Source organism: Schistocerca cancellata, chromosome 1 (genome assembly GCF_023864275.1).
Source record: "Schistocerca cancellata isolate TAMUIC-IGC-003103 chromosome 1, iqSchCanc2.1, whole genome shotgun sequence".
Lineage (NCBI taxonomy): Eukaryota > Metazoa > Arthropoda > Insecta > Orthoptera > Acrididae > Schistocerca > Schistocerca cancellata.
Window position 1 is genome coordinate 209605075 of NC_064626.1, and position 27066 is coordinate 209632140.

Here is a 27066-nt window from a genome sequence, read left to right on the forward strand (position 1 = left end):
TAGAAAAGTTTGGTCCCTGCTCATAAAACTACGTAGTGGCACTCCACGAGATCAGACCTATGATTCTGTTACCACCAACCAAGCTGCAGCCATCATCGTGTCCAACTACATATCTTCTCACTCCGAACACACACTATTGCGGCTAAGAAGAAATCAAATGCACTTAAAGCAACTTATAAAGTTGAAACTGAATATTCTCTGTCATTCGGCATTGAAGAAGTAACGACTGCCTTAAAAGAAATGAAACCAGGGAAAGCATCGTGCTTTGATGCCATTCACGCAGAGTCCTTTTGCACTGTGGCAAGTATGTCAGAAAGTAGCTGGGTGAGGTCTTCATAAATATTCTGGAAATGGGTAACATACCATTTGAATTGGAACCACCTAAACCACATGACAAGCCAGAAAGTTACAGCAGTACTTAGTATGTTATATAAGCTTCTGAAAAGAACGATCTGCGATACAGTATGTCACAAGATCTTTGAAAGTAAACGGATTGAGCGGTCAGGATTCAGACCTAACCGCAACCGTGCACGTGAAGTTCTCTACCTAACAACCTTCACGGAAGCTGCCTTCCAGGATCAAGAGAAGTCATATGTGGTATTCATCCCACAGCTGCATACGTTCCTGTGTGGAGGCAAGGCGTCAAACTGAAACCTCCACAAGTCATCCCAAACCTAACAATAAATTAAATGGCCAGTAACCGATGTTTTCAAGCACTAACTGGTAACAAGATGAGTTCACAGATGAAGGTGAAATAATGGGCTGCCACAAGGATCAGTACTGGCTTCTTTCCTGTTCAGTTTGTACACATCAGATGCACCTGAAACCACATCGAGAATTTTTGGGTATACTGACGATTGGGCATTCACAATGAGGCATACAGATCTTGAAGATACCGAGTCCGAATTGATCTAGGATTTGGCAATTACTGGAAAATTTTCCCGCAGATAGAAGTTGTAGCCAAATGTCGATAAGACAGAAATGTCAAAGTTTCACCCAAACAAGTTGTCCAACAAAGAGCTACTGTGAATGGAAGCTACTGAGACATAACAGAAACCCCAAAAACCTAGCAGTCACGCTTAATAGAACACTCAGTTACAAACAACTTCTTTTAAGAATAGCTCCCAAAATCAAAACTCGAAATAATGTTTCTCAGAAACTGAGTGGCACATCATGAGGATCCTTTGCGTCAACACTGCGTATTTCAGCTCTGAGATTTCTTTACCCATTTGCAGAATATTGCTTACTAGGTTGGATGAATAGCGTTCACACAAGACTTGACACACAGCTCAACCATACCACAAGTCTTGTGACTGGTGCTATCAAGCCTACATCTACTTTCTGGCTACTCATACTTAGCTACAGACTGGAGCTCTGCAACCGGAAAGTGCACTAGTATGGGAGCACAGAAAACTATAGAAAAATATTTACCTCCCTGTTCACGCAGACACTGCAAATGTCAGTAAAGGGAAGCTTTGCTTTCGTCATCAGGCCCTTGGAAACTACAAGGATGTTAATTGGCAATGCCTTTAATGCTAATGACTGCTGCAGACACTCACGGCAGCTTAAAGCTACGACAGAACAACTTAAAATGTCGTGCACATCGACCAAGCCACCTGCTTTTGAATTACCACGCAAGATCTGGTCGGTTCTTGACCGAATAAGAACTAGCACGGGCAGATTCCCTGAACACATGGAGGAAAATAACCTCTCCTAGTTGCGACCGTGGCCCTGAAAATGAGACTATTCACCATGTTGTCCAAGTACGTCCTCTGAGAGCTTTCCCAGGCGATTCAACAGAGTTCCTGATGATGACAGAGGGATCAATAGAGTACATTCGTGGCCTAGATATTTATTTGTAGTCTGAGATAATTGTCATTCTTACTTTTTAGAGATGTAGCCATAAGCTAAATAAATAAATTGACACGGATGGAAGTATGCGATGATAGAAGCAAAAACGGGTCTGCAAACGTGTTGTTTACAAAATAATTGCAGATGTGCAGTTAAGAGCCTCCACTGACTTTAGTAATATTATCCTACGTAGTACAAATTTAGCAAACACAGGCATGCCGTTGTAGGTAATGTACGGTTTTCATCAGACGCGAGTATCATCAGATAATCATTGGCCTGGTGTTTTGTTCCCAACGAACACTGGTATCGAACCGTGCTTTTACCCCCTAATGTGTTGCTACCAGAACAAAGGTTATCTGACAATGGTCGCGTCTGTGATAAAACCATGCGAATTGTGGTTGTTCTATCTGTATCTCAGTAAATACCTGTTTTAAATGTAAACTCTTCAAACAATTGACTCTCATCGATGTGTTAGGCAGTCTTTTTTCTATGAAACATAAACAGTTGATAATCACGAGTGTCACATGGATTGTTCGTTCAAGGTCTCATACTGCCTGAACTACTCAATTCCAATAACTGATTACTTATCTCAAAATATTGAATTTAGAAAACTCTGCCTGTAATTTTGATCCTACTGTTTTGGGGACACCGTACAAATCATTTTAGGTGAAAAATAGAAATTACACTACTAAAATTACCATAGTAACAGCTAGACTGAAATAGTAATTATAAAAAGAATGTACTTATACATGCAGTGACTGATATACAAAAATGTGAAGATCACCGAAGAAAAATTCTAATTTTTTAGTTTATTAGAATTAGAACGTTAGAAAACGACTAATCTCTGGGTGGTGCACTACAACTTTAGAAACTCCTATTCATTTTAATGTCTTCAAAAGTTTATCTCAACAACAGTGGTAAAAAATTTCAGAGAGAAATCACTGTTATTTAATTGTAAAGTGCAATAGATCTTCATTGTTTTCAATACGAGTTTGGTTTAGGCAGCAAATCATCTTCATGTCCCATTGCAAGTAATGTTGAGATGACGATATTAGCCGGCCGGAGTGGCCGTGCGCTTCTAGGCGCTACAGTCTGGAACCGAGCGACCGCTCCGGTCGCAGGTTCGAATCCTGCCTCGGGCATGGATGTGTGTGATGTCCTTAGGTTAGTTAGGTTTAATTAGTTCTAAGTTATAGGCGACTGATGACCTCAGAAGTTAAGTCGCATAGTGCTCAGAGCCATTTTTTGACGATATTATCCATATCTAGTTTTGATCAAACTAACCACATGATTTTATCCATTCCAACAGAGTACATAGAATTTTTGGGCATATCTTCTGAGAATTGTGAGACTTATTCTGAAAGCTAAAAGACAATTTTTTTTTCATTCAAACTCGATTTCAAAATATTTTATCGTCATATGTTTTTAATAGTTCCTACAGATTTAGAGAAAATTTGTAGTGAGGATATGTTGTTATTAATACGAATAGGAAGTATTTATAATTTTCCGTGCGATAGGGTCTGCAGATGCGATGAATTTTTTGAAATATTTCGCGATACCTTCAGCTGACAGATTCTTTATTTCATGTACAGTTGTACAATTTCGGCCTTCGGTCATGTTCAAGCATTTTGTGGATGATTTTTAGTAGTAAATTATGCCATGTGTATCATTGCTCCTATGACTCCACGTTCTGCTCACATAATAAATCCAAGATGTTTTACGCTATTTTAGGAGCACGTCACTTTCGAGCGGTTGTTGCAAAGCTTTTCCAGGAGCTTCATTGAGAATTTTAAAAATGTACCTGTACTGAGACAATCTGTGAAGTATTGCTAGTTGCCTGTAGGCAGGCAACCCCCTCAACACCCTTCTGGTCCGAGACGCCTGCTAGGTTGTCTCAGTACAGGTGTATTTTAGAATTTTCAATAAATCTGGGCAGTGGCCTCGAGGCTGTTGTCGAACAGTGGGCGTCTTAGAGAGACTCTTCATTTTATTCACATATGTGTCAATGTTGCACTGTCGCAACCCCTCTCCCCCTTTCCTTCCCTTTCCCACGATCAAGTCACAGAAGAGCGCGAAACAGGAGGGCTGAAAATGCATAAGCACCCTCTGCTGCTCCGAATCACGTTCAAATTTCGTCGAATGGCTTTCAACGGTCCTTAGTGGCTCCAAACGGTACACAACACAAAAATAGCGGGCGCGCTGCACGCCAAAGGGGTGCGATTAGGTTCAATTAGGAAGGAGCTCCACACGGTCCTTAGAGAAGGGTTAAAACTTCCAGTGATGTTAGCAGTGTCAAATGTTATCAAGAACATTGACCTACTGCTCGTCATACTATAAACTGTCGTTTTCGACCGCGAAATCTGTGAAATCAATGCCCCAAGAAAAGAGGTGGTTTCACTGATGCTATTATGCCACTCCCTGAGGCTCTGTCGTGTCAATTCTGAGCGGCGGTGTATCTGAAATGTTTTCCTCGGCCACCCACAAGAAAACGGCGTGAGTTCAATGCTGGGCGTTGCGGTTCTGACCTCCATCGCAGAGGCGTCAAAAGAAGGGCTGAAATGCTGGTAAGAGGGCAGTGACGACCTTCCCATCGTGTGGCTTGGAGCAGAATTGATGCGAAATGTGGTGCCAATGTGACGTCATTAACCCACGCGCTGGCTCTCTGTTTCGCAAGCGTCGACACCTTGTTGTCTGAAGCGTCGCCGTGGTCGACAGTGACGTCACTGGGCACCACGCTTTTGCACCGATATAGAGGAAGGTTGCAGGCACCTTTGAGCCAAATTTCAAACTCCTGAGACAATGTCAGGGTTTCAAAAGCTGATCCTTTAGCTCTGTTGCACAATAGTTGCCTGATGTCCCATGTCCGATCAATTTTCTTTCAGCATTAGGAACAAACACGAGGGCAACGCTGCAGAAAAGTTTCATGTGCAAAATTTGTGTTTCAAACAATCTATGAAGCTTATTTTCTGAATACACTACTGGCCATTAAACTTTCTACACCACGAAGATGACGTGCTACAGACGCGAAATTTAACCGACAGGAAGAAGATGCTGTGATACGCAAATGATTAGCTTTTCAGAGCAATCACACAAGGTTGGCGCCGGTGGCGACACCTACAACGTGCTGACACGAGGAAAGTTTCCAACCGATTTCTCATACACAAAAAGAAGTTGACCGGCGTTGCCTGGTGAAACTTTGGTGTGATGCCTCGTGTAAGGAGGAGAAATGCGTACCATCACGTTCCCGACTTTGATAAAGGTCGGATTGTAGCCTATCGCGATTGCGGTTTATCGCGTCGAGAGACTGCTGCTCGCGTTGGTCGAGATCCAATGACTGTTAGCAGACTATGGAATCGGTGGATGCAGGAGGGTAATACGGAACGCCGTGCTGGATCCCAACGGCCTCGTGTCACTAGCAGTCGAGATGACAGGCATCTTATTCGCATGGCTGTAACGGATTGTGCAGCCACGTCTCGATCCCCGAGTCAACAGATGGGGACGTTTTCAAGACAACAGCCATCTGCACGAACAGTTCGACGACGTTTGCAGGCGCATGGACAATCAGCTCGGAGACCATGGCCGCGGTTACCCTTGAGACTGCATCACAGAAAGGAGTGCCTGCGATGGTGTACTCAACAACGAACCTGGGTGCACGAATGGCAAAACGTCATTTCTTCGGATGAATCCAGGTTCAGTTTACAGCATCATGATGGTCGCTACCGTGTTTGGCGACATCGCGGTGAACGCACATTGGAAGCGTGTATTCGTCATCGCCATACAGGCATATCACCCAGCGTGATGGTATGGGGTGCCATTTGTTACACGTTTCGGTCACCTCTTGTTCGCATTGACGGCACTTTGAACAGTGGACGTTACATTTCAGATGTGTTATGATCCGTGGCTCTACCCATCATTCGATCCCTGCGAAACCCTACATTTCAGCAGGATAATGCACGACCGCATGTTGTAGGTCGTGTAAGGGCCCTTCTGGATACAGAAAATGTTCGACTGCTGCCCTGGCCAGCACATTCTCCAGATATCTCAGCAATTGTAAACGTCTGGTCAATGGTGACCGAGCAACCGGCTCGTCACAATACGCCAGTCACTACTCTTGATGAACTATGGTATCGCGTTGAAACTGCATGGACAGCTGTACCTGTACACGCCATTCAAGCTCTGTTTGACTCAATGCCCAGGCGTATCAAGGCCGTTATTACGGCCAGAGTTGGTTGTTCGGGGTACTGATTTCTCAGGATCTATGCACCGAAATTACGTGAAAATGTAATCACATGTCAGTTCTAGTATAATATATTTGTCCAATGAATACCCGTTTATCATCTGCATTTCTTGTTGCCGTAGCAATTTTAATGTCCAGTAGTGTAATAATAACTACAACGTTTTGGCACCCTTGCTCCGAACACAGCAGCGAATCACAGAGCAGTATCATTATGCAGGCGGTCCGAATCTAACATCTGTCACAGGTACCTCACACCACATTTCGTCATCTATATACTTCTTGCATCTCCACTGCTCTGAGAACAGCTTCTTGGAGCCTAATATGATGGTTGACTAACAAGGAGACGGCACGACCGCGGGGTCGGGGATTTGTCCGAAATTTTGTGTGGTGAAAGAGGACCCCTAACACGTCACGTGGTTAAAATATTAGGACGCACTACCCAGAAAATCCCGGGAAAAATCGATCCAAAGTTTTTAGGTGCCTTGTGATTATAAAATTTTAGCCCACTGCCGAGCCGCCGTCTGGCCTGGATGTTTAGAGCTCGAATTCTTATGCCGGAGGTCTCGGGTTCGATTCCTTCTCCAGCACTTTTTTTTCTTCTCTTTGGTTATTCCACCAATTATTCTGAAAGTTTCCCAAACGTACATTATCTTTAACAAATTAGTTACATTATTGAATAAAAAGTATTTTCTTTTTGTCCAACAACACAATTCATGGCGGTGGGTTTTCCATTTTTCACTGTAAAGTACATGAGGAAAAACATTGAGTTTTTAATCAAAATAACAAAGTCGATTGGGAAACATTCAATTTTTATACACATAATAATTATAAAGAATAACCGCAGTGGTAATTATCGTAAAAACAAACAAAGCAATAATATTTGCGACATCTTGCGCAGCATATAAAAGCGGATTTTTTTTCAATCACAGGGCGTTTGCAATAAATCTGTACAAGAACATGCCCCATTAACATTTACGAAAATTTTTTGAGTTTCTGATAATTTTGAGGCAAACCAGGCACACTGAATCATGTCTCGAAATATTGGTGACGATAATTGGTGGTGAATTACAGAATGAATTTTTATACAGTCTTCCCGGGAATTAATTTCACCATTCTCCTGTAACAATGCGCTGCAATTTTGCAAGCAACAGAAGAAAAAAAAAGCGCAGGAAGAGGAATCGAACTCGAGACCTCTGGCGTGAGGGTCTGAGCGCTAACTATGTAGGCCAGCCGGCGGCTCGGCAGTGTACTTACATTTTGTACTCATAAGGCACCTAAGAAACTTTGGATCGATTTTTCTCGGGATTTTCCGAGAAGTGCGTCCATATGTTTTAACCACGTGAGGTGTTAGGGGTCCTCTTTCACCACACAAAATTGCGGACAAATCCCCGACCTCAAGGTCGTGCCGTCTCCTTGTAAGCCAGACATACGAGGTACATTCAAGTTCTAAGGCCTCCGATTTTTTTTTTCTAATTAACTACGCACCCGAAATCGACGAAACTGACGTTAGTTCTCGACGTAATCGCCATGCAGACGTAGACATTTTTCACAACGCTGACGCCATGATTCCATGGCAGCGGCGAAGGCTTCTTTAGGAATCTGTTTTGACCACTGGAAAATCGCTGAGGCAATAGCAGCACGGCTGGTGAATGTGCGGCCACGGAGAGTGTCTTTCATTGTTGGAAAAAGCCAAAAGTCACTAGGAGCCAGGTCAGGTGAGTAGGGAGCATGAGGAATCACTTAAAAGTTGTTATCACGAAGAAACTGTTGCATAACGTTAGCTCGATGTGCGGGTGCGTTGTCTTGGTGAAACAGGACACGCGCAGCCCTTCCGGGACGTTTTTGTTGCAGTACAGGAAGGAATTTGTTCTTCAAAACATTTTCGTAGGATGCACCTGTTACCGTAGTGCCCTTTGGAACGCAATGGGTAAGGATTACGCCCTCGCTGTCCCAGAACATGGACACCATCATTTTTTCAGCACTGCCGGTTACCCGAAATTTTTTTGGTGGCGGTGAATCTGTGTGCTTCCATTGAGCTGACTGGCGCTTTGTTTCTGGATTGAAAAATGGCATCCACGTCTCATGCATTGTCACAACCGACGAAAAGAAAGTCCCATTCATTCTGTCGTTGCGCGTCAACATTGCTTGGCAACATGCCACATGGACAGCCATGTGGTCGTCTGTCAGCATTCGTGGCACCCCCCTGGATGACATTTTTCGCATTTTCAGGTCGTCATGCAGGATTGTGTGCACAGAACCCACAGAAATGCCAGCTCTGGAGGCGATCTGTTCAACAGTCATTCGGCGATGCCCCAAAACAATTCTCTCCACTTTCTCGATCACGTCGTCAGACCGGCTTGTGCGAGCCCGAGGTTGTTTCGGTTTGTTGTCACACGATGTTCTGCCTTCATTAAACTGTCGCACCCACGAACGCACTTTCGACACATCCATAACTCCATCACCACATGTCTCCTTCAACTGTCGGTGAATTTCAATTGGTTTCACACCACGCAAATTCAGAAAACGAATGATTGCACGCTGTTGAAGTAAGGAAAACGTCGCTATTTTAAGTATTTAAAACAGTTCTCATTCTCGCCACTGGCGGTAAAATTCCATCTGCCGTACGGTGCTGCCATCTCTGGGACGTATTGACAATGAAAGCGGCCTCATATTAAAACAATGCGCATGTTTCTATCTCTTTCCAGTCCGGAGAAAAAAAGTCGGAGGCCTTAGAACTTGAATGCACCTCGTATTACATGCTACTGAGATGTGTTGGCTGGCAGTGAGTTCCTGGGTTCTTGCAGGTGGGCGCCACGAGTCTCCTACCTACCGTCGGCAGCACTCTGCGCCTGGACCTCGGTGGCGTGCTCCTGGGGGCGGCGCTTGGCTTCGGCGTGGTGCTGCTGCTCCCCAAGCTGCTGCACGTGCTCGACGTCCAGCCGCATTCCTACCACGGCTACGACGGCGGCTACCACAGGAGTGAGTAGCAAGCCCGCCACCGTCTCCCACACTCTCACCGCCCTCACTGCCCGTGGGCAGGGCTCACGCCTCTACACTCTCATTAAAAACTTCTTCGACCGTTTATCGTGAATCAGTGCTGCATTGTGTAACGACCCTTTTTTCTATCCCGACTTACGTATCTTGCTTGAAAGTAGGAATGTTAACTTATCTATACATTAACTGGTATTGAGGGGTTTTGTTTCATCCCGGCTAGTTCTTAAATTAACCCCAGTGAGTCACTACACGTATTGACTTCCCAGTTCTGAAGGGAAAAAAAAAAATGGTTCAAATGGCTCTGAGCACTATGGGACTTAACAGCTGTGGTCATCAGTCCCCTAGAACTTAGAACTACTTAAACCTAACTAACCTAAGGACATCACACACATCCATGCCCGAGGCAGGATTCGAACCTGCGACCGTAGCAGTCGCGCGGTTCCGGACTGCGCGCCTAGAACCGCGAGACCACCGCGGCCGGCTCTGAAGGAAAAAGCCAAAAGTAAATTAATACTAGTGTTTTGAATAGATTCTCGTTCACTTGTTTCAGTTACTAGTCTGCAGTTTATTCTTGGTGAAAATCACGTAACCTAGTTATTTATGAACCCAAATCGAAGTAAAGTTCAAGACGAATAGTCAGTTTCAAATTAACACGTTATTTTATTTAACAATGATTATTAATAAATCAGTTCATTCACACGATCGCATTCAAAGGGGTTCTTTGGATAAGTATCTAATCTGGAATCCCGTCAATATCAGAGATACTAAACAGTGTTCTGTCACTTTCGATAAAAATATTGTTCCCGTTTAATATCCATAAACTGTCACGAACTGTGATTACTAGTCGCGTGAAGTAAAGCTTTTCCAATATCACAATACAAAGTCCGAATCTGTCCAAAAATCGTTAATTCCGTAAAATATTTAAATCTTCACACGAAGTGACGTTAAAGTCAGAGAGATTATTGATCACCTCCCCGTTCCTTTAATATGACAAAAGTTCTAATTCTGATCTGAAATTAATGCTTCCCAAAAAACAATCTCGTCGCGATTTATTCTTGCACCCTGGTTTAATAAAGCTCCTATAGTTGCTTCCTAAAGCTATACGTCCTAATTGACTTCGAACAGACTAGAGGATAGAGACTGGAGTATCGTAATTGCATTGTATGTCTATTTATACTTTAGTAAACGCTATCTTTGGTGTTCAAGACCTACGTTCTGTGAGTATAATATTGATTTTCTCATATATAAGAATAACTAATAATTTAACCATTTCTATCGTTTTTCCCCCTCCAATGCTTCCAAAATTTATGATTAAAATTCTTTTCTTTTTCTATTATTTTTCTACTATAGATTTCCTTCTATTTGTCTCTTATTTCTATTTCGTAAATTACTACTTGTGCAGGGGCTTGGGACATTTTCTGAATTTATATTTCGAGGGCATGAGAGGTAATCTGGGAGCTATTTTGGTCTATTAACACCGAGAGGCGTTGTAGGTGTTACAATTGCCACAATAGATATCAGGTGCCTTTCTTTTTCCTTTTTTGTTATTTTATCCCACTTCGCCCCATCTCGGCTTTCTGTTGGGTGGTCAGTCAGTGAGGTTTCCACGTTAGCAGCCGGTCAGCGGTTACTACAGTCAACCTGCTGTTCAGTCAACTGACAAGGAAACTAAATAGAATGAAAAACACTAAACGGAAAGGTGAGATACTGACAGTGAATTTAAAAATTGTTTAAAAGTGAAAAGAAAATTGAACACATCAAAGTTTTGCATCACATAGCTTCCGAGAGTTCTGGAACCTGTGAAGAAAATTAAAATAGACATCAATATAAACATCATTTCCGCCCTTTTTATTGCTCATGAAAACCACACATTGCATGTTGTACCACCATACAGCGAGATCTTCAGAGGTTGGTGGTCCAGATTGCTGTACACACCGGTACCTCTAATACCCAGTAGCACGTCCTCTTGCATTGATGCATGCCTGTATTTGACGTAGCATACTATTCACAAGTTCTTCAAGGCACTGCTGGTCCAGATTGTCCCACTCCTCAACGGCAATTCGGCGTAGATCCTTCAGAGTGGTTGGTGGGCCACGTCGTCCACAAATAGCACTTCTCAATCGGTCCCAGGCGTGTTCGATAGGGTTCATGTCCGAAGAATATGCTAGCCACTCTAGTCGACCGATGTTGTTATTCTGAAGGAAGTCATTCACAAGATGTGGACGATTGTCGTCCATTAAGACGAATGCCTCGCCAATATGCTGCCGATATGGTTGCACTATCGGTCGGAGGATGGCATTTATGCAATGTACAGCCGTTACGGCGCCTTTCATGACCACCAGCGGCGTACGTCGGCCCCATATAATACCACCCCAAAACAGCAGGGAACCTCCACCGCTCCGCACTCGCCGGACAGTGTGTCTAAGGCGTTCAGGCTGACCGGGTTGCCTGCAAACACGTCTCCGACGATTGTCTGGCTGAAGGCATATGGCCGACCGGAGTGGCCGTGCGCTTCTAGGCGCTACAGTCTGGAGCTGAGCGACCGCTACGGTCGCAGGTTCGAATCCTGCCTCGCGCATGGATGTGTGTGATGTCCTTAGGTTAGTTAGGTTTAATTAGTTCTAAGTTCTGGCGACTGATGACCTCAGAAGTTAAGTCGCGTAGTGCTCAGAGCCATTTGAACCATTTTTTGAAGGCATATGTGAAACTCATCGGTGAAGAGAACGTGATGCCAATCCTGAGCTGTCCATTCAGCATGTTGTTGGGCCCATATGTACCGCGCTGCATGGTGTCGTGTTAGCAAAGATGGACCTCGCCATGGACGTCGGAAGTGAAGCTGCGCATCATGCAGCCTATTGCGCTCAGTTTGGGTCGTAATACGACGTCCTGTGGCTGCATGAAAAGCATTATTGAGCATGAAGGCGTTGCTGTCAGGGTTCCTCTGAGCCATAATCCGTAGACAGCGTTCATCCATTGCAGTAGTAGCCCTTGGGTGGCCTCCTCCGAGCCATAATCCGTAGATAGCGTTCATCCATTGCAGTAGTAGCCCTTGGGTGGCCTGAGCGATGCATGCCATCGACAGTTCCTGTCTCTCTGTATCTCCTCCATGTCCGAACAAGATCGCTTTGGCTCACTCCGAGATGCCTGGACACTTCCCTTGTTGAGAGCCCTTCCTGGCACAAAGTAACAATGCGGACGCGATCTAACTGCGGTATTGACCGTCTAGGCATAGTTGAACTACAGACAACACGAGCCGTGTACCTCCTTCCTGGTGGAATGACTGGAACTGAGCGGCTGTCGGACCCCCTCCGTCTGATAGACGCTGCTCATGCATGGTTGTTTACATCTTTGGGCGGGTTTAGTGACAGCTCTTAACAGTCAAAGGGACTGTGGCTGTAATACAATATCTACAGTCAACGTCTGTCTTCAGGAGTTCTGGGAACTGGGGTGATGCAAAACATTTTTTGATGTGTGTAGTAAGAGACATGACTTCCTTTGCTTTTAGTTAAAAACAATAGTATCAGAAGGTAACAGCTGAACACAATAAGAGTACATTTAAAAACATGATGCAGAACACTGATGTAATATGAAGCACTTCACTGGCACTGAAACTTGAAGGACTCGCCCTAGAATAGGTAGTCTGTTGTTGAAGGGGAGAAGGTTGCTCCTTGAGATGGGCAGAAGGGTAGCCTATAAGGATGGAGGACTAGTGCGTAGTACCAATGGGATAGGAGTGCCTCCTTCGATACAAGAGCAGTTGGAGTAGAGGGAATATCGGTAAGGCTAAATCTGGTGGGAATAATGCGGATAGGGAAAGACGGGTGGAAGGGGAAAAAGGGAATAGGGAAATATGGGGAACAGAGGGAGAGGAAACGAAACCTTAAGAGGTGGAGAGCTTGGGGTGTGTTTAAATTTGATAGGATGGGCAACTGTAGGGACAGATTTCATGATCTGGGAGGGAAGACAGTTGAAGTGACTTTGGGAGAGTATGTGGAGGGTGCATATGTGTAGGGTTGGTGGAAGGCATTGGTAGAGCGGTGGCAGCATACAACGATTGGAAAATAAACTATGGGATTATTGAAGTTGTTTGCAGATGGTATAGGTTATTCAGAGGTCGTTCAGTGTGAGCGATCCTTGTGGCGTGAAGGTAATCGGGTGTGGAAGGCGAGGCTGAGTGCATTGTGTTCAAGGATATGGAGGGACTTAGAGAACTTGGGGGTGGGGGGAGGTGGGCAGATATCAATGCAACATTTGCATAGCAAGGATGGGTCTGATCAAGGTTCTGCAGGTGTGGAGGACAGTCGAGTGATGCAATCCCCAAGTTCGACCAGTTAGTAGTTTTAGAAGTTTTAGTGTGTTCTGCGCTTTCTGTCAGAAGGCTTGTAGGTTAAGCTTCAACACTAGTTTCAGGTCGATGCTTAGTACAAGTAGGGTGGTCATAAATGCAAAGGTAGAAGCCATGGAGACAGAATATGTGGATGGTGCATCCTATAATTATTGTCTAGGTTTTGGAATGGATGAAACATCACAACTCAAGAGTGTAAGCCCTTTGGCATCTATAACCTCCTAGCTCCAATAGAAGTGGAGATATTGGGCAAAAACTTGTTTTCCCAGCCTCTGGCATATGGAATGTTCTATACAACAAACATCTTGTATGGGAACAGTATTGGCCTGCCTTACCAACCTGATTTGCAGGGCAGCCTAAATTTCAGGGGAAAAATGGTTTCCTGGCCCCAACATTTAGTGTGGCCTGCGTTACAAGTGTTTTGTGTTGGAGTTGTATCAGCCTGGTTTATCGACCTGCCTTGCATTGTGGCCTGTATGTCGTATGTCAGGGACAAATAAATAATTTTCAGGCCCCTGATGTGCAGTAGTACCCTACTTTATTCAACTGTATTGTGGGGGCTGTCAAATGAAGGCAGTTTATCAGTTTGTAATTTGTGCTTTACTTGCAGCGTTTCGAAATAAACATACTCTTAGACATTAGCAGTGTTGTAACATTGGCATGTCTGCACTTGTTCATATGTCACACTAGATACATTATTGTTTTCCTGGTTACACAAGGAGGTAAACTGAATGAGGTGGATTTGAAGAGGTGGTTGGGATTTCTGTAATGTAGGTTAGAGGGTAAGGAAAGAGATGTCATGAGCCTACTGAAGGAAGTGGATTGATGTAGTTGGTTTGGGCGTATCAGGAGTGTAGAGGAGATATAGGAGGGGAGAATGGAGTCTTGGGCCACGCCTGCGGTGCGATGGTGTTGTTAATGATGATAAAGGATGGGCGATTTGAGAGGAAGATGCAATAAGGCTGATAAGTTAATTAGAAGTGTACATGTCTGGAGTTTGAAGAGGAGACCAGAATGTCATACACATTTGTAGGCTTTTTCTAGGTCAGGGGAGATGAAGATAGCGGATTTAGGGGTGTTGAGCTGATGGGGCAGGAGATGGGTGAGGTGCAGGAGCTGCTCATAACAGGAGAAGGTGGGAAAAAGCCACACTGTTTATTGAGAAATGGGCGATGTAGGTTCAGGTGTTGGTGGATGCATCTGGAGAGGATGGATTCGAAGACCTCGTCATGAACACTTGCGAGATGGCGAGCCGCTAAGGGCTGCTCGTACTGTGAACAAGGGCAACTCAGTCTTGTTGCAACCCTTGTTCACAGTACGAGCAGCCCTTCGCGGCTCGCCATCTCGTAAATGTTCATGACGTCGCCTTTCCGGCTTAGATCTTTTTTAATATGTGACTTGTAAGTACTGCATCTTTTCGAGTCAGTACAAAATTTAATTTTATTAATGTACTATATACCTAATGTTTTAGTACAGTTAGTCTAATTCTGAAGACGACGCTCATCGTAGCGTCGAAACCAGGTCAATTTTGACTTAATATTTGTGACCGAGGGCTTATTTGTTACAATATAATTCTGACACGGTCACTGAATCTTAGCAGCTATGTTCAAAGGTACAATATATGTGGGTGAGACAATCGTAGGGGATGGGATATTTTTGCCTACTTTGGCTGCCAAAGTAAAATGGGCTGCTAGCAGCACTCGATAATGATTATAGGCGTCGTTGAGTACTAAAAGAAACCCCTTGGCTTCTTAATAGACACATAATTATTTTACATTTGACTATATTCAACAAAGAAAGCACTCCAAATATAATTTTGTTTCTGTTTTTACAATGTTTCAGAGAAACACTGCAATTTTACTAGTGGGTCTGCTTCTTGTGAATCTAGTGGTCAGTTTGACATTTCAGAGGGGTGTCCAGGTACTTTTAGACAAATAGTGTTCACTGAGTGACCAAAGCTCATAGGAAGACGATAAATTTGGCGTTAATAGCGTGTCTCTCCTCGGTGAGCCTTCAAAACTGCAGTAAGACGTCGATATACGGGTTCTATGAGGTATTGAATCGTTTTCGAGAGACCTTGCAGAGCTACCCAGAATCGTTCTTGTGTAACTGATGCTGAATTCATCGAGCGTACACAGGCATCGGCAACAGGAAATAAAAGCTCAGTTGGGATTAGACTGGGTCACCTGCACGTCCAAGTTATCCATGATAGTGAGTTCAGTGGACTGTTCATAATGCAATCTTCGTGCAGCCAAAGAGCGGCAACATATCGCATTATTCTGTTGAAACGTGCTATATCACTAGGGTACTTTCATGCAATAAAGGGATGCAAATGATCAAAAGAGTGTCCATATAACGTGTGCCTGCGTGTGGTTCCTACAACCAAATAGTGAAGCCTAACTGCGACCATGTGAACACAGCTTACCCCATAATTGAGCCTCCTCCTGCGTAGAGAAGTCGTAGACTAACGGAGCATGTGATACATTCTTATGTGCACAGCAACTGGATGCAAATGAAACTGGGATTAATTACAATTGGATCTGGTTCAGTGGGGTCACAGTTTGCCATTCCCTTTCTCTGCCCAGATATAACTTGCCGTTACCCTCACTTTTAACAAAATACAGGTTTGTACGATTTCAACGACAATAATATCCACAGCTAGTGTGATAGAAGTAAAGGGAAAGTGATCAGCGTTGCTGCCTCTATATTGCAGGGCCTTGGGTTCGATTCCCAGCTGGGGGTAGAGATTTTGCATATGATCATTTCATTTTATCATACGATAATTAGACATAATAATACAGCAGAGCCCCGCTACTTTGAGGTTATTGGGGATGAGGCTACAACGAATTACAAAATACTCGGATAATACGGAAATATGACTTAATCCATGGGTAAATTATGAATAAATTTTTACTGAGCACAATAATGAATAAAAAATAAATAAAAAAACAATGTAGTATATAATAAATGAAAAGCACCAGTTTGCTTTTGTTCTGCAATATTATTTTTATTGCTAACCGGTTTTCGGCTTACAAGGCCATCTTCAGGCATTTACTGAGTATTATCACCAAAGAAGTTAAATGTTAAATGTTAAATGTTAAATAACAATTGTTATTTATGTACTGTTCAGTTTTTACTATTTCATTGCAAAGATGTTACTCACCGTATGTTTCTACTTCACTCTAGATGTGTTACTTCTCTTCCAATGTTGTCTGCTAACATTTAACTTCTTTGGTGATAATACTCAGTAAATGCCTGAAGATGGCCTTGTAAGCCGAAAACCGGTTAGCAATAAAAATAATATTGTAGAACAAAAGCAAACTGGTGCTTTTCATTTATTATTATAATGTTGTTCTACCAAGAACCGACGGAATATTCTGTTAATGTAGTATATACCTGTGTGTATATATATGGCTACACATTTACAAGTTGCAAAAATATAAATTACATTTTAAAAAATTGTCCATAGTCTTTTGTTTGAAAAAAGAATCTCGCTTTTTAGCAGCAATGTCGCGCCATCTTCTAAGAAGCATTGTCTCAGTTGGTGTAGCTTCCGCTTGTTGCTCTATATAACGCAATGGCACATCTAGCGCTGCCAAACCCTCGGCGTGAGTGATCACTGGTACAGTTTCTTCAGGCAATTTCTCATCGTCACTGTCTTCAGCGGGTTCGCTAACCATTTCAACAATTGCAAAATCGGCCACTTCAAATTGTTGACCACTGTTCATCCATTCTAAAACACCACTTGCGTTCGCATTTTCACATTCAGCAAGCTTTTTCATCAGTTCTGCCAGCGGTAGGTCAACTTCATCTGTACCATAGGTGTCCGTTTTATTCCGTAAAATCTGGTTCCAAGGCTTTTTTAGTGTCTCCGCCTTTATATCAGACCATGAAACGGCTCTCCAGTAAACTACGTCTTTTATCGTAGCTTTTTATAAATTCTTTGGCGGTTCCTTCACCTTCTGTTGTTTATAGAAGCGTCTGAAGCAAACGATGACTATTCCTTTTTTTTTCAAGCATTGTAAAACGCCTTGGTCCATAAGCAGTATTAAACTCGTGAAGTTAGGGGGTAAGAACAATGCACGAATACCGCACATAAAAATTATTCCTCATCAGGGTGTGAACCAGCGTTGTCAAGCTTTAAGATTGCTTTGGAAGGCAAGTACTTTTTTTACTTATCCCTTGGTCTCTGGAACAAAATCGTGGAAAATCCACTTCTTAAATATATTTCTGTTCATCGAAGCAGATTTTTGGTGGACTTGTGTAACAGTCAGTGCAGAAGCACTGATATTTTTTTAAATCTCTAGGCTTACCGGACTTCCCTATTGCCAGCCGCTTCAGTTTATGATCTCTTCTTGCATTCGATGCAGCAGAAAGAGGGTAACCCCTTCCTAGGTTTTTTGTAGTCTGGAGCAGCCTTTTCTTCTTTTGAAGCCAGAGTTTTACACAAGCATTTTACAATTTAGCCTTGTTTCTTCGTAGTTATACAATGATCAGCAGTATGGTTTTCTTCTTGTATAATTTTTATTTAATTTCTCACAAAATTATGTAACAGTTCGAGAATCCAACCATCTTGAACTTGCAGTGAAATCGTCTCACCTCCCATTCAAATGGTTCAAATGTCTCTGAGCACTATGGGACTTAACTTCTGAGGTCATCAGTCCCGTAGAACTTAGAACTACTTAAACCTAACTAACCTAAGGACATCACACACATCCATGCCGGAGGCAGGATTCGAACCTGCGACCGTAGCGGTCGCGCGGTTCCAGACTGTAGCGCCTAGAACCGCTCGGCCACCCCGGCCGGCCTCACCTCCCATTAACTCATTTCTAAAAATACAAATTTTTCATGCAGAATACTCATTGAAAGTAGATTTTCTTTTTGTCTTTGTTGGATAAACCAAACGAACAAAGATTCACTCGTTTTTTCATACTCAGATTTCTTCACTGACAGAATACTGTAGAATACTTGTTTGAAGAAAACATCTTAATTTTCTCTCTGTTTCTGCACCAATCTCCAACTGTCACTTCACTGACTCCACAGTCGTCAGCAATTTTTTTAATGTTTTTCCTTTCTCTAGTCTTTTCAAAGCCTCTAGTTTCACATCCGACGGTACAAATTTTCTCTTACTCCTACCACTCACTGTGATGTATGAATTAAAAAATTAAAAAATACACGGTTACATATGTACAGTACACTACACATAACATACAACGCTTTCAAATCAACGTGACACACGTGGGCTCACCACAATCCAGTTGTTACTACACAACCAATACAGTACATACAACACGGTTGCTGAATAGGCACAACAATAGCGTTACAAATGGATGCTGTGGACTGTACAACTGATTGTCAGGCGATCCCAGTTAGTGAAGGAACGACGAAGAAAGAGCAAGCGCGCTCCTCGAAACCTAACAGAACCTGTCCACCTGTAATCGAAATGCAGTAGCAGTCTGAGGCCAAAGTTACTTCTGTGCATTGTGAACGAAAACCCTAAGTGAGACAGTTTTATCTGTATTGAACAAGGAAAACTGAAAGAAAGTTCAGAATGTAACACATTGGAAAGCGTGTAAAACGTACATGCAGACAAAGTATGAAAACGGATCTTTACTCCAGTTTTGTGTAAAATATTAATTCTCTTAAGACTAGCTCGAATGACATGGAACCTCGACATACCAGGGCTCAAATTTCCAGGGCTCTGCTGCAATCGTAAAATGTGAAAATGTTTTTATGTAGTAATAATAAATTGCATAATTGCAATAAATGAATGGATGGTTGAACTGTTATAGGTACAGACGAAAGGAGTGAATAAACGACACCGATTCATGCAAACAATTCCAGTTATCATTGGTCTGGAAACCAATAATTTCCCTGATTCGACATAGGGACTAGTCCAGTCATGCAAATGTTACACACTGATAATGTCTAAGAGTATGTTTATCTCGAAACGCCACAAGAGAAGCGTAGATTACAAACTGATAAATGCCTTCATTTGATTTTATCATCACGGCCGCCTAAGAACCGGCAAATAGCGTTCTGACAATAAATGTACTGGGTGTTGTTGACGTTACCAAGTGTGTAGTTTTAGTGTATTTCAGCCCTGTTGATAGTATCGATCAGCTCCAGGAATGCTTTATGGGTGGTCGTCAATTCATCTGGAACACAGAACAGATTTTTGAACGTGTGTGGGCATTGTTGAGATGATGCGATGGATCCTATCTTCATACGAACAGTGACCATATGTGACACTTTTTGTAATTAGTTTGTCCTGAAGTGCACAGCTGCACTTTGTATCCTCAAGAACTGTTATAAGTTGATCAGGTGCTCAGTCATAGTATGTCATATTGGGGAAAAAATAATTTTCCGGACCTGTATTTGTTAGGATTAGTAGCCTTATCCCTGCAGCTTTGCCCACATATGCTTTTGACACTCATATTGAACACAGCTTCTGCTCCCCTTCTATGTGTTCACCTCTTCCTCCCTCTGTCTATCCATCTCATCCTCCCACCTCTCTCTGTCAATCCTCCACATTCTCTCTGTCTGTCCAGCTCATCCCCCTCCTGTGTTTGTCCTTTTCCTCTGCCTTCTCTCTCTGATACCTTCTCTCTCTGGTCATTTTTTCTCCCCCCTCCCTCTGATCATATCCTCCCCCTGTGTCCTTCGATCTCCATCTACCCTTTTGCTTTCTCACCTGCCCACTACCCCTTTAAACCTTCCACCTGCCTCATGCGTCTCCTTCTCTGCTCTCTAACTTCCTCCTCCCCTCACTCTGTCCACCCCCTCCTCCATCCATCTCAGCCAGTCAGCATGTGTAGCCTCCATAATACCATTCAATAAAGGAGGCAAATACTGTTTCCACAACATGCCTGTTATACAGGACAGGCCACATATCAGGGGCATGAAAATCATTTATTTCCCCTGTCATGTGGGCTGCCCTGCAAATCAGGTTGATTTGGGAGGCTGATACCATTCCACACAACATGCTTGTCGTGTAGGGCAGCCTGTATATTAGGGGAAAAAGTTTTTGCTTGTATTTCCACTCCTATAGGAGCTGCGAGGTTATAAACCACACAGTTCTCACAGTTCTGATAATTGCGAGGCCCAATGTTAGTGTGCCAAATTTGGTAGAAATCGATGCAGGGTTTCATGAGGAGAGTGTGACATACACATATATACTGCTTTATACACAGGGTGACTAGGAACGGTCTACAAATCTTGTGAAAGTGCTTCAGGGTAGGGAGTGGTGAGAAACAATTGTTAAGAAAAAAATCGATACATTTCCCCATTTGCAGGTCAATTAGCTCAGAAGTTAGTCAATTAGGCTGTCGCATGTGTAAATGCACATGGCCCACCAGGTGTGGTGTCACTAAATGAACAAGAGAAGAATACAAAAATTGGACAGGGGACGGTAGTAATGAACAAACCCAAGCCAAAGGTTGAGCTATCTCATGTGCTATTATGTACACTATGAGAACAGCTGACACTAATTGTTACTGCACAACTGCTTAATTGGCTAACTTCAAAGCTAATTAACTCAGAAATGGCACAATTTACCAGATTTTTTAAAGAATTATTTGTGAGCACAATCTGGCCTGCAACAGCCTTACAAGCTTTGCAGACTGTTTCTGACCACTATGTATATGATAAATTCGCTTGTTCATTGTCATCTTTTCGTTTGAACCTATGATAGTCAAACAGCCTGCATAAAATATCTTAATGTAATAATGATTATGTGTAGCTATCAGTGATTAGCATAGCACCCAGTAAGTTTTATTTCAGAAAAATATATCCTTTAATTAACATATGTCTGAAAATTCGAGAAGTAAAAATGTCATACAAATAACGTAGAAACTATAACAGGAAAAAACTCTCATAACTTTAATAACGTCAATATTTACAGAACTTAAAACTGAAGTTTGCACCCACAGTTGTCAATGGTGCCCCTAGCATTTCAGTTGTGAACACTGGTCCGCAAGCTAAGTTTGTACAAGCCTAATGAAAAGAACGATGTCTACGACAGTCGTTTCCGGCTCTTCTAATGAAAGTTAGTTTTTTTGTTATTTCATTTTCTTAGTGGAAGGTCTTTCCTTTCATTTGTTGTTCCTACCTCTGGTCTCACGAGCCATGTATAGTTGTTGCCTGTAGGAACAGTCAGCTTGTGGGTGTGCACTCTTCTCAGCCTGCAAGACCATCCATCCATGTTAGCAGGCCCTCACGCAATGAACGAAGAAGTACCTTGTATGAAACGTAACTTGTAAGTTCTACAATTCCGTGTCGTCATCGAGTCAATTAACTTTCGCGCTCCTTTACTCGGAGAAGGCCAGCTACAAAATTTTTGAACTGATATATATAAAAATATACACGCTTCTACTAAATTTTTTTCTGTGGGATTCGCCACGAACCCCATGATTATTTTTGACAGCTGCTTTTGGCTTGGTGTTCAAGCAGGGTTGGTTTAAAAGACAAGGTGCCATCCAGGCAACCACTAAGCAGAAGCTGCTCACAGGTCCAATATTAGGAACGGCAGGGAGTATGTTATCACTGTGGTCAAACCCTCGAGTGGCAGAGACTCCCCTCCCATTATGTTTCAATATGCGTATTTTTGACAGTTCTGAGTAAGGAAAACTCGCAAAAACCTTCAAAATGGAACTCCCGCACAAAAAAACAAACTTGTAAATAATGCACTTTATCAAACGAATGGTGTTAGCAAGCAAGGAAGTTGTTAGGAACTGGAAGTGGCGACACATGTTTCTCGCTCTTATCTACGAGTATATCGATGTAATTTAAGGTCCCTTGCCTCGATTTTTGTCTGTATGTAAAGGCTAATTTCAGGAACTCTGTAGAAACTCAGATGTGGTCTTCACTAACAGATGTCCGCTTCCATAGTTGGTAGTGTGGCTGACTGCCACGAGCAGGGCCTGTGTTCGATTCCCGATGCTGCCGGGATGCTCTTTGGTTTTACAGAATATCTGTGGCTCTGTTCTGTATCTTAGAAACAACTGCTTTGTTTACGAAGAAGTAATCCTTGTTCTGCCACAATGGAAGGAGTGGAATGGTATGCACTCAGCTTTGTGATGCCAGCTGAGATGCTAATTGATGGAGTAATAACAGCTCCAGGTCACGAAAACTGGCAAATACACGGAGAGCCGTGTGCTGACCTCATGTCCCCATACCTCATCCAGTGACGCCATTGGCAGAGGATCATCACGGCTGATGGTGGGTACCGATGCACCCGTCAGGGCCTGTGGACGGAGTTTAAGGTTTTTTCACTCATAGACGGACTGACCCACAAGGAAGGTCTGTGCATATAATTAATAGCCGGTACCCCTGTAAGTCATTTGACCTTAGTGCTGCCACTGCGAAGCCGGGGAATGTCACTAATTCCATATAATCGCACTTGGTTGTGACACTTTCTCGTACTCTAGTGCACTTTAGGGAGACATTATCAAATCAGCATGCGTTTATTACAGTGGACAGAATTACCTATCCCAGAAACAAAAAAGTATAGTTAACACAGCCATTCTGTTAATATTAAAAGTCGATTAATGAAACATCAGAGCACAACAATGAGACACAGAGGCGCTGATTCGAGAGTGGAGGTTTAGCCAATGTGTTGATTCCCCTTAGTTGTAACCGGCAGAATGAGAATATCGTGTTGAGACTCACAACACTCCCTCAAGCTCAGCTATCTCCGTCTCCTGGAAGCCCATGAGAACTCTCTACTAACTGTTTGAAAATTATCTCTTGGTGTCAACAATTCTGAAAAAGCTAACAGTCATTATTGAATTCCAAATGGAAAATATTCGAAATGCATCCTGATAGTTTAAATTCTGTAACACATTATTGAAAACATATTTTAGCTAACGACATGCCTGGCTTCGCAAAAGTATCACTAACTGTCTATGGCTGGATGGCTTGTTTGGCTTATCAGTTATAAATTACACAAACAGGCTTTCCTCAACCCTCCGTTCAGTCCATCTATTAATGAGAAGCGTATCAAAATCCCTACAATCGTTCCTGAGCTTAGCCTTCACATACAGAAAGAAGGACGCGGTGGGAAATTTTAATTTAGTAGCATGCATAGGGTGATTTCGTGATGATGATAAAACTATCAGGGATGATGGATAAAGATAAATGTACGAATCTGACGTAAGGGACTCTTGTCCGGAAACGATCGAGTCGGAAGTTATAAGTGAAAATTGTTCGACACCTCTAATAGTGAAATGCATGCACCGGTATTGTTGTTGCTAAGAGTAGTAAGACAGACAACTTTCAGGGTTGGTAGTATGGACCAAAATAATAAAAAGGTCTAGTAAAAAGAAGCTCTAAAATGCATACCTTGAGGGGTACGTTAATGAAACTGACGAAAATGTAAATTTACAATTTATTTTTTATTTATTAGTAGAAATCATGGACAATAAGTTCTCAGAGTTTCATTAATGAGCTTGCATAAGCAGTGCCAGAAAAATAATTAAATATATGGCGCGACCTTCCTGTCACGCCCACTTTTTGAAGCAGCACTTCAATACTAGGTCGGTGATCAACCATTCGGTGCATTACTTTCAAGCAAACTTACACGATATACATCTAGATGGATGTGATTTATACTCTTTGGTTTTACAGAATATCTGTGGCTCTGTTCTGTATCTTAGAAACAATAACAAGCGAACTGTTTTGTTTACGAAGAAGCAATTCTTGTTCTGCCACAATTTAATCTTCTACAGTTGTCAGAATTGCAATTTATGATGTAGTTCTTGTATTTAATGATAGGAACGTAGGGAGGATGAAGGTATTAGAGAGATCAAATTTCGCTCATGACGTCTTCAGAAAATAGTATTACAGCGCCTATCTGCAGCTGAAAAATCAGTTGAAGACCTGGTGAAGAACAGAACGCAGAAAACAAAAAACGAGAAGAAAAGCCTTGAAGTGAATGAGGAATCTGAGTACAAATCTGGGTCTTTCTGACGAGGCGACAGAAGAAAACATGTTAGGTTGAACTTTAAATAGAATTTGCTTAAAATTATGTTTTTTTAAAGTTTATATACCTTTTCCTCAGAATATATGAAGGCTAGAATTATGAAATTTCATAAACCCAATAAACGTTGTCTCAAGAGTAAATTTTGAAATTCTGAGTGTAAGCTGAGATATTGGGCAAAGAGCTTGGAATTTTGCACGAATATTTTGTATACTTACAGAATGATAATTAAAAGTTATTGAAATTCTCCTAATCGATATATTCAAAAAACCTCATGAGAGAAGCTAATAATATGCAAAGAGATTAAACAGACACAATTCTGTAGAAATCTCTTGAATAATTTCTGAGAAAAAGGTACATATAATGTTTTTTGAAAATGAAATTTTTAAATTCCATTAAAATAATATGGTACAAAATTTCACTGCTGTATGTTCAAAGTTGTATATTTGGTGTATCTTTTAAATACTGTGTGTTCTTCGTGAACATCCCCTCTTAAGAACTGCGAGTAGTTGTTCATCTTCGATACTGTGAAAATGCGTCTCTTCTACTGCAATATTTTTGCTTTGTATATTTCCTAAGGAGGTTATAAGGACCAAAACAAGGAAAATGGGCCCTAAAATGCATACCTTAAGAGCTATGAGCACTTATTCAGTAGAAGAGATATGTTTAACAGTTGTGAAGATGAATAAATGTTCTCACCTCTTAAGGTGTGCACTTTAGAGCATTTTTGGCGGACATGTTTTCTTGCTTGGCCCATACTACCACCTCTGAACTTTTCCCACACTACTATATTAACAACAACAGCACCGGTACATGTATTCCATGTCAAAGGTGTCAAAAAGATTTTCGCCTCTTCCTTGCCCGTGACTGATACATTTTCCTCCTCCATCATCTCTGAAAGTTTATAACGTCTTCACGGAATCACCCTGTAGATACGAGAGTCTTTAACTATGATTGGCGGCTGCCGCTAGATAATTTGGAGTTGCGCAGTGTTTCAGTATTTTACCTTCCCACGGGAGGTTTAAGCTCCTTTTTGCAGGTATGGTGACGGTGCTTAGTCACTGTAGTGCTCGTGATACGCAGCAAGTGGTCTAAGGGTAAAGTGCATGCCTCGGAAACCTAAATGCAGCGGTCCTAGTCAGACGCTGAAATTTTTCAGTCTGAATATTAGATTTAATCTCTCAATGATGTGGAGATATACCGATAATGACACTTGGTTTGGATTCTCTATGAAACTGTAGACCTCCTCTCGCTGGTAGTACGGCTGTGGTGGGTTAAGAGCACCAAGTCACTTAAGGGGCACCTATCTGAAGGACTTTACCCCTGACTGGCTATCACCTCTCTTGAGGGACTCCCAGTTAGGCTACATCACTACTTTCCTCATGGATGGTATAAAGCAACCACTATAAACATTATGTTAATTCTTTCACTGCCATTTTTGGAGTAAAAGACATTAATCTATCGTTATTGTAATTAATGTCGTTGTCAGAAGTAACAGTTTGAAAAAATAATTCCCGCCGTTTCGTTTCATAACGCAGTGAGGGCTGGGACATGCATAGTTACTCATATTTATCTCTGGGGTTTCAGAAGACTACTGCGCAAAAGCTATGAGGCATACAGAAACCAGATACACATCAATGGAGAGACCATTCCTCCAAGTTTTGAACTCACATTATAGGTGCTCAATATTGGCACCGTATGTGATGCATCAGTCGTCAATACGAGCGTTCAGTTTATGGACACGAATTCTCTGGAAGGCGTGACAGCAGCCCCCTTTGCAAATCTGTTCATTGGGTTGCCTCTCTGCAGACGCGAACTAATCTGATGCCACAATGCAGAGCAAAGTGTTAATGATTAAACTCGAAGACAGTACAACCTATCGGTACAAGTTATAATTATAAGAATTCTCCAAACCATTGGCACGCTTGTCTTTACCAGTGGGACATTGGTACATAGCAATAAAATGTGGCTAATTCACACTGGCTCTCTGATAACCTATCACGGGGTGGGTATGGTCCAATGGCAGCGAATGGGTTAAAAGCGAGAGCTATAGTTTTCCATGCATGTAATTTATGTATGGAGAGTCAGAAACAGAAACAGTGAGGCAATGTATCGCTCACCCCAGTGTTGCCAGTTACTAGGGTAGGCAGTGGGCTTGGCGCGGTTATTCCTCAATCAAGCACGTAACACAATTTTGCATTCTCCATGGCAATGCCTCAGTATTGTCGCAGCTCTACAGTGTGTTTGACTATTCTGTATACAAATGCAAGGACGAGTAGAGGGCAATGAAACAAGGAAATAATTCCAATAAACATAGGTCCGGAAACCAATGGTTTCCTCAATATGAAGTATGCACAAGTGTTGCCATATCCCTGTAACCAAATTGTTAATATATAAGTTTATAGTTATGCTGCAGGTTTGTTGCTGGTACATCGCTTTTGGTTAGCAAGTACTTCACTTTCACTGCTGCAAAGCGATGAGTGATCTTGAAGCAACCAATCATAGCTCAATTTTCGGGCAGTGTGGGCAATATGCGATTAGTGAGGCTGCAGCTTAGTATGGCGTTATGTTCGAGGGACCAGATCCCACCGTGAAAAGCAAACACAGTATGCACACACCTTTTCATGTGAAGAAATGGCTCACATCAACTTGATGTATGGG

General features: G+C 42.4%; 1 protein-coding gene across 1 annotated transcript in view; it reads left to right on the forward strand.

Moving 5' to 3' along the window:
* Positions 1-27066, forward strand: part of LOC126156603 (uncharacterized) — a 67296-nt gene that overhangs the window by 21911 nt on the left and 18319 nt on the right. The window contains exon 4 of the mRNA XM_049916324.1: positions 8893-9067. Coding sequence (XP_049772281.1) covers positions 8893-9067 — 175 coding nt within the window. The remainder of the gene's footprint in view (positions 1-8892; positions 9068-27066) is intronic.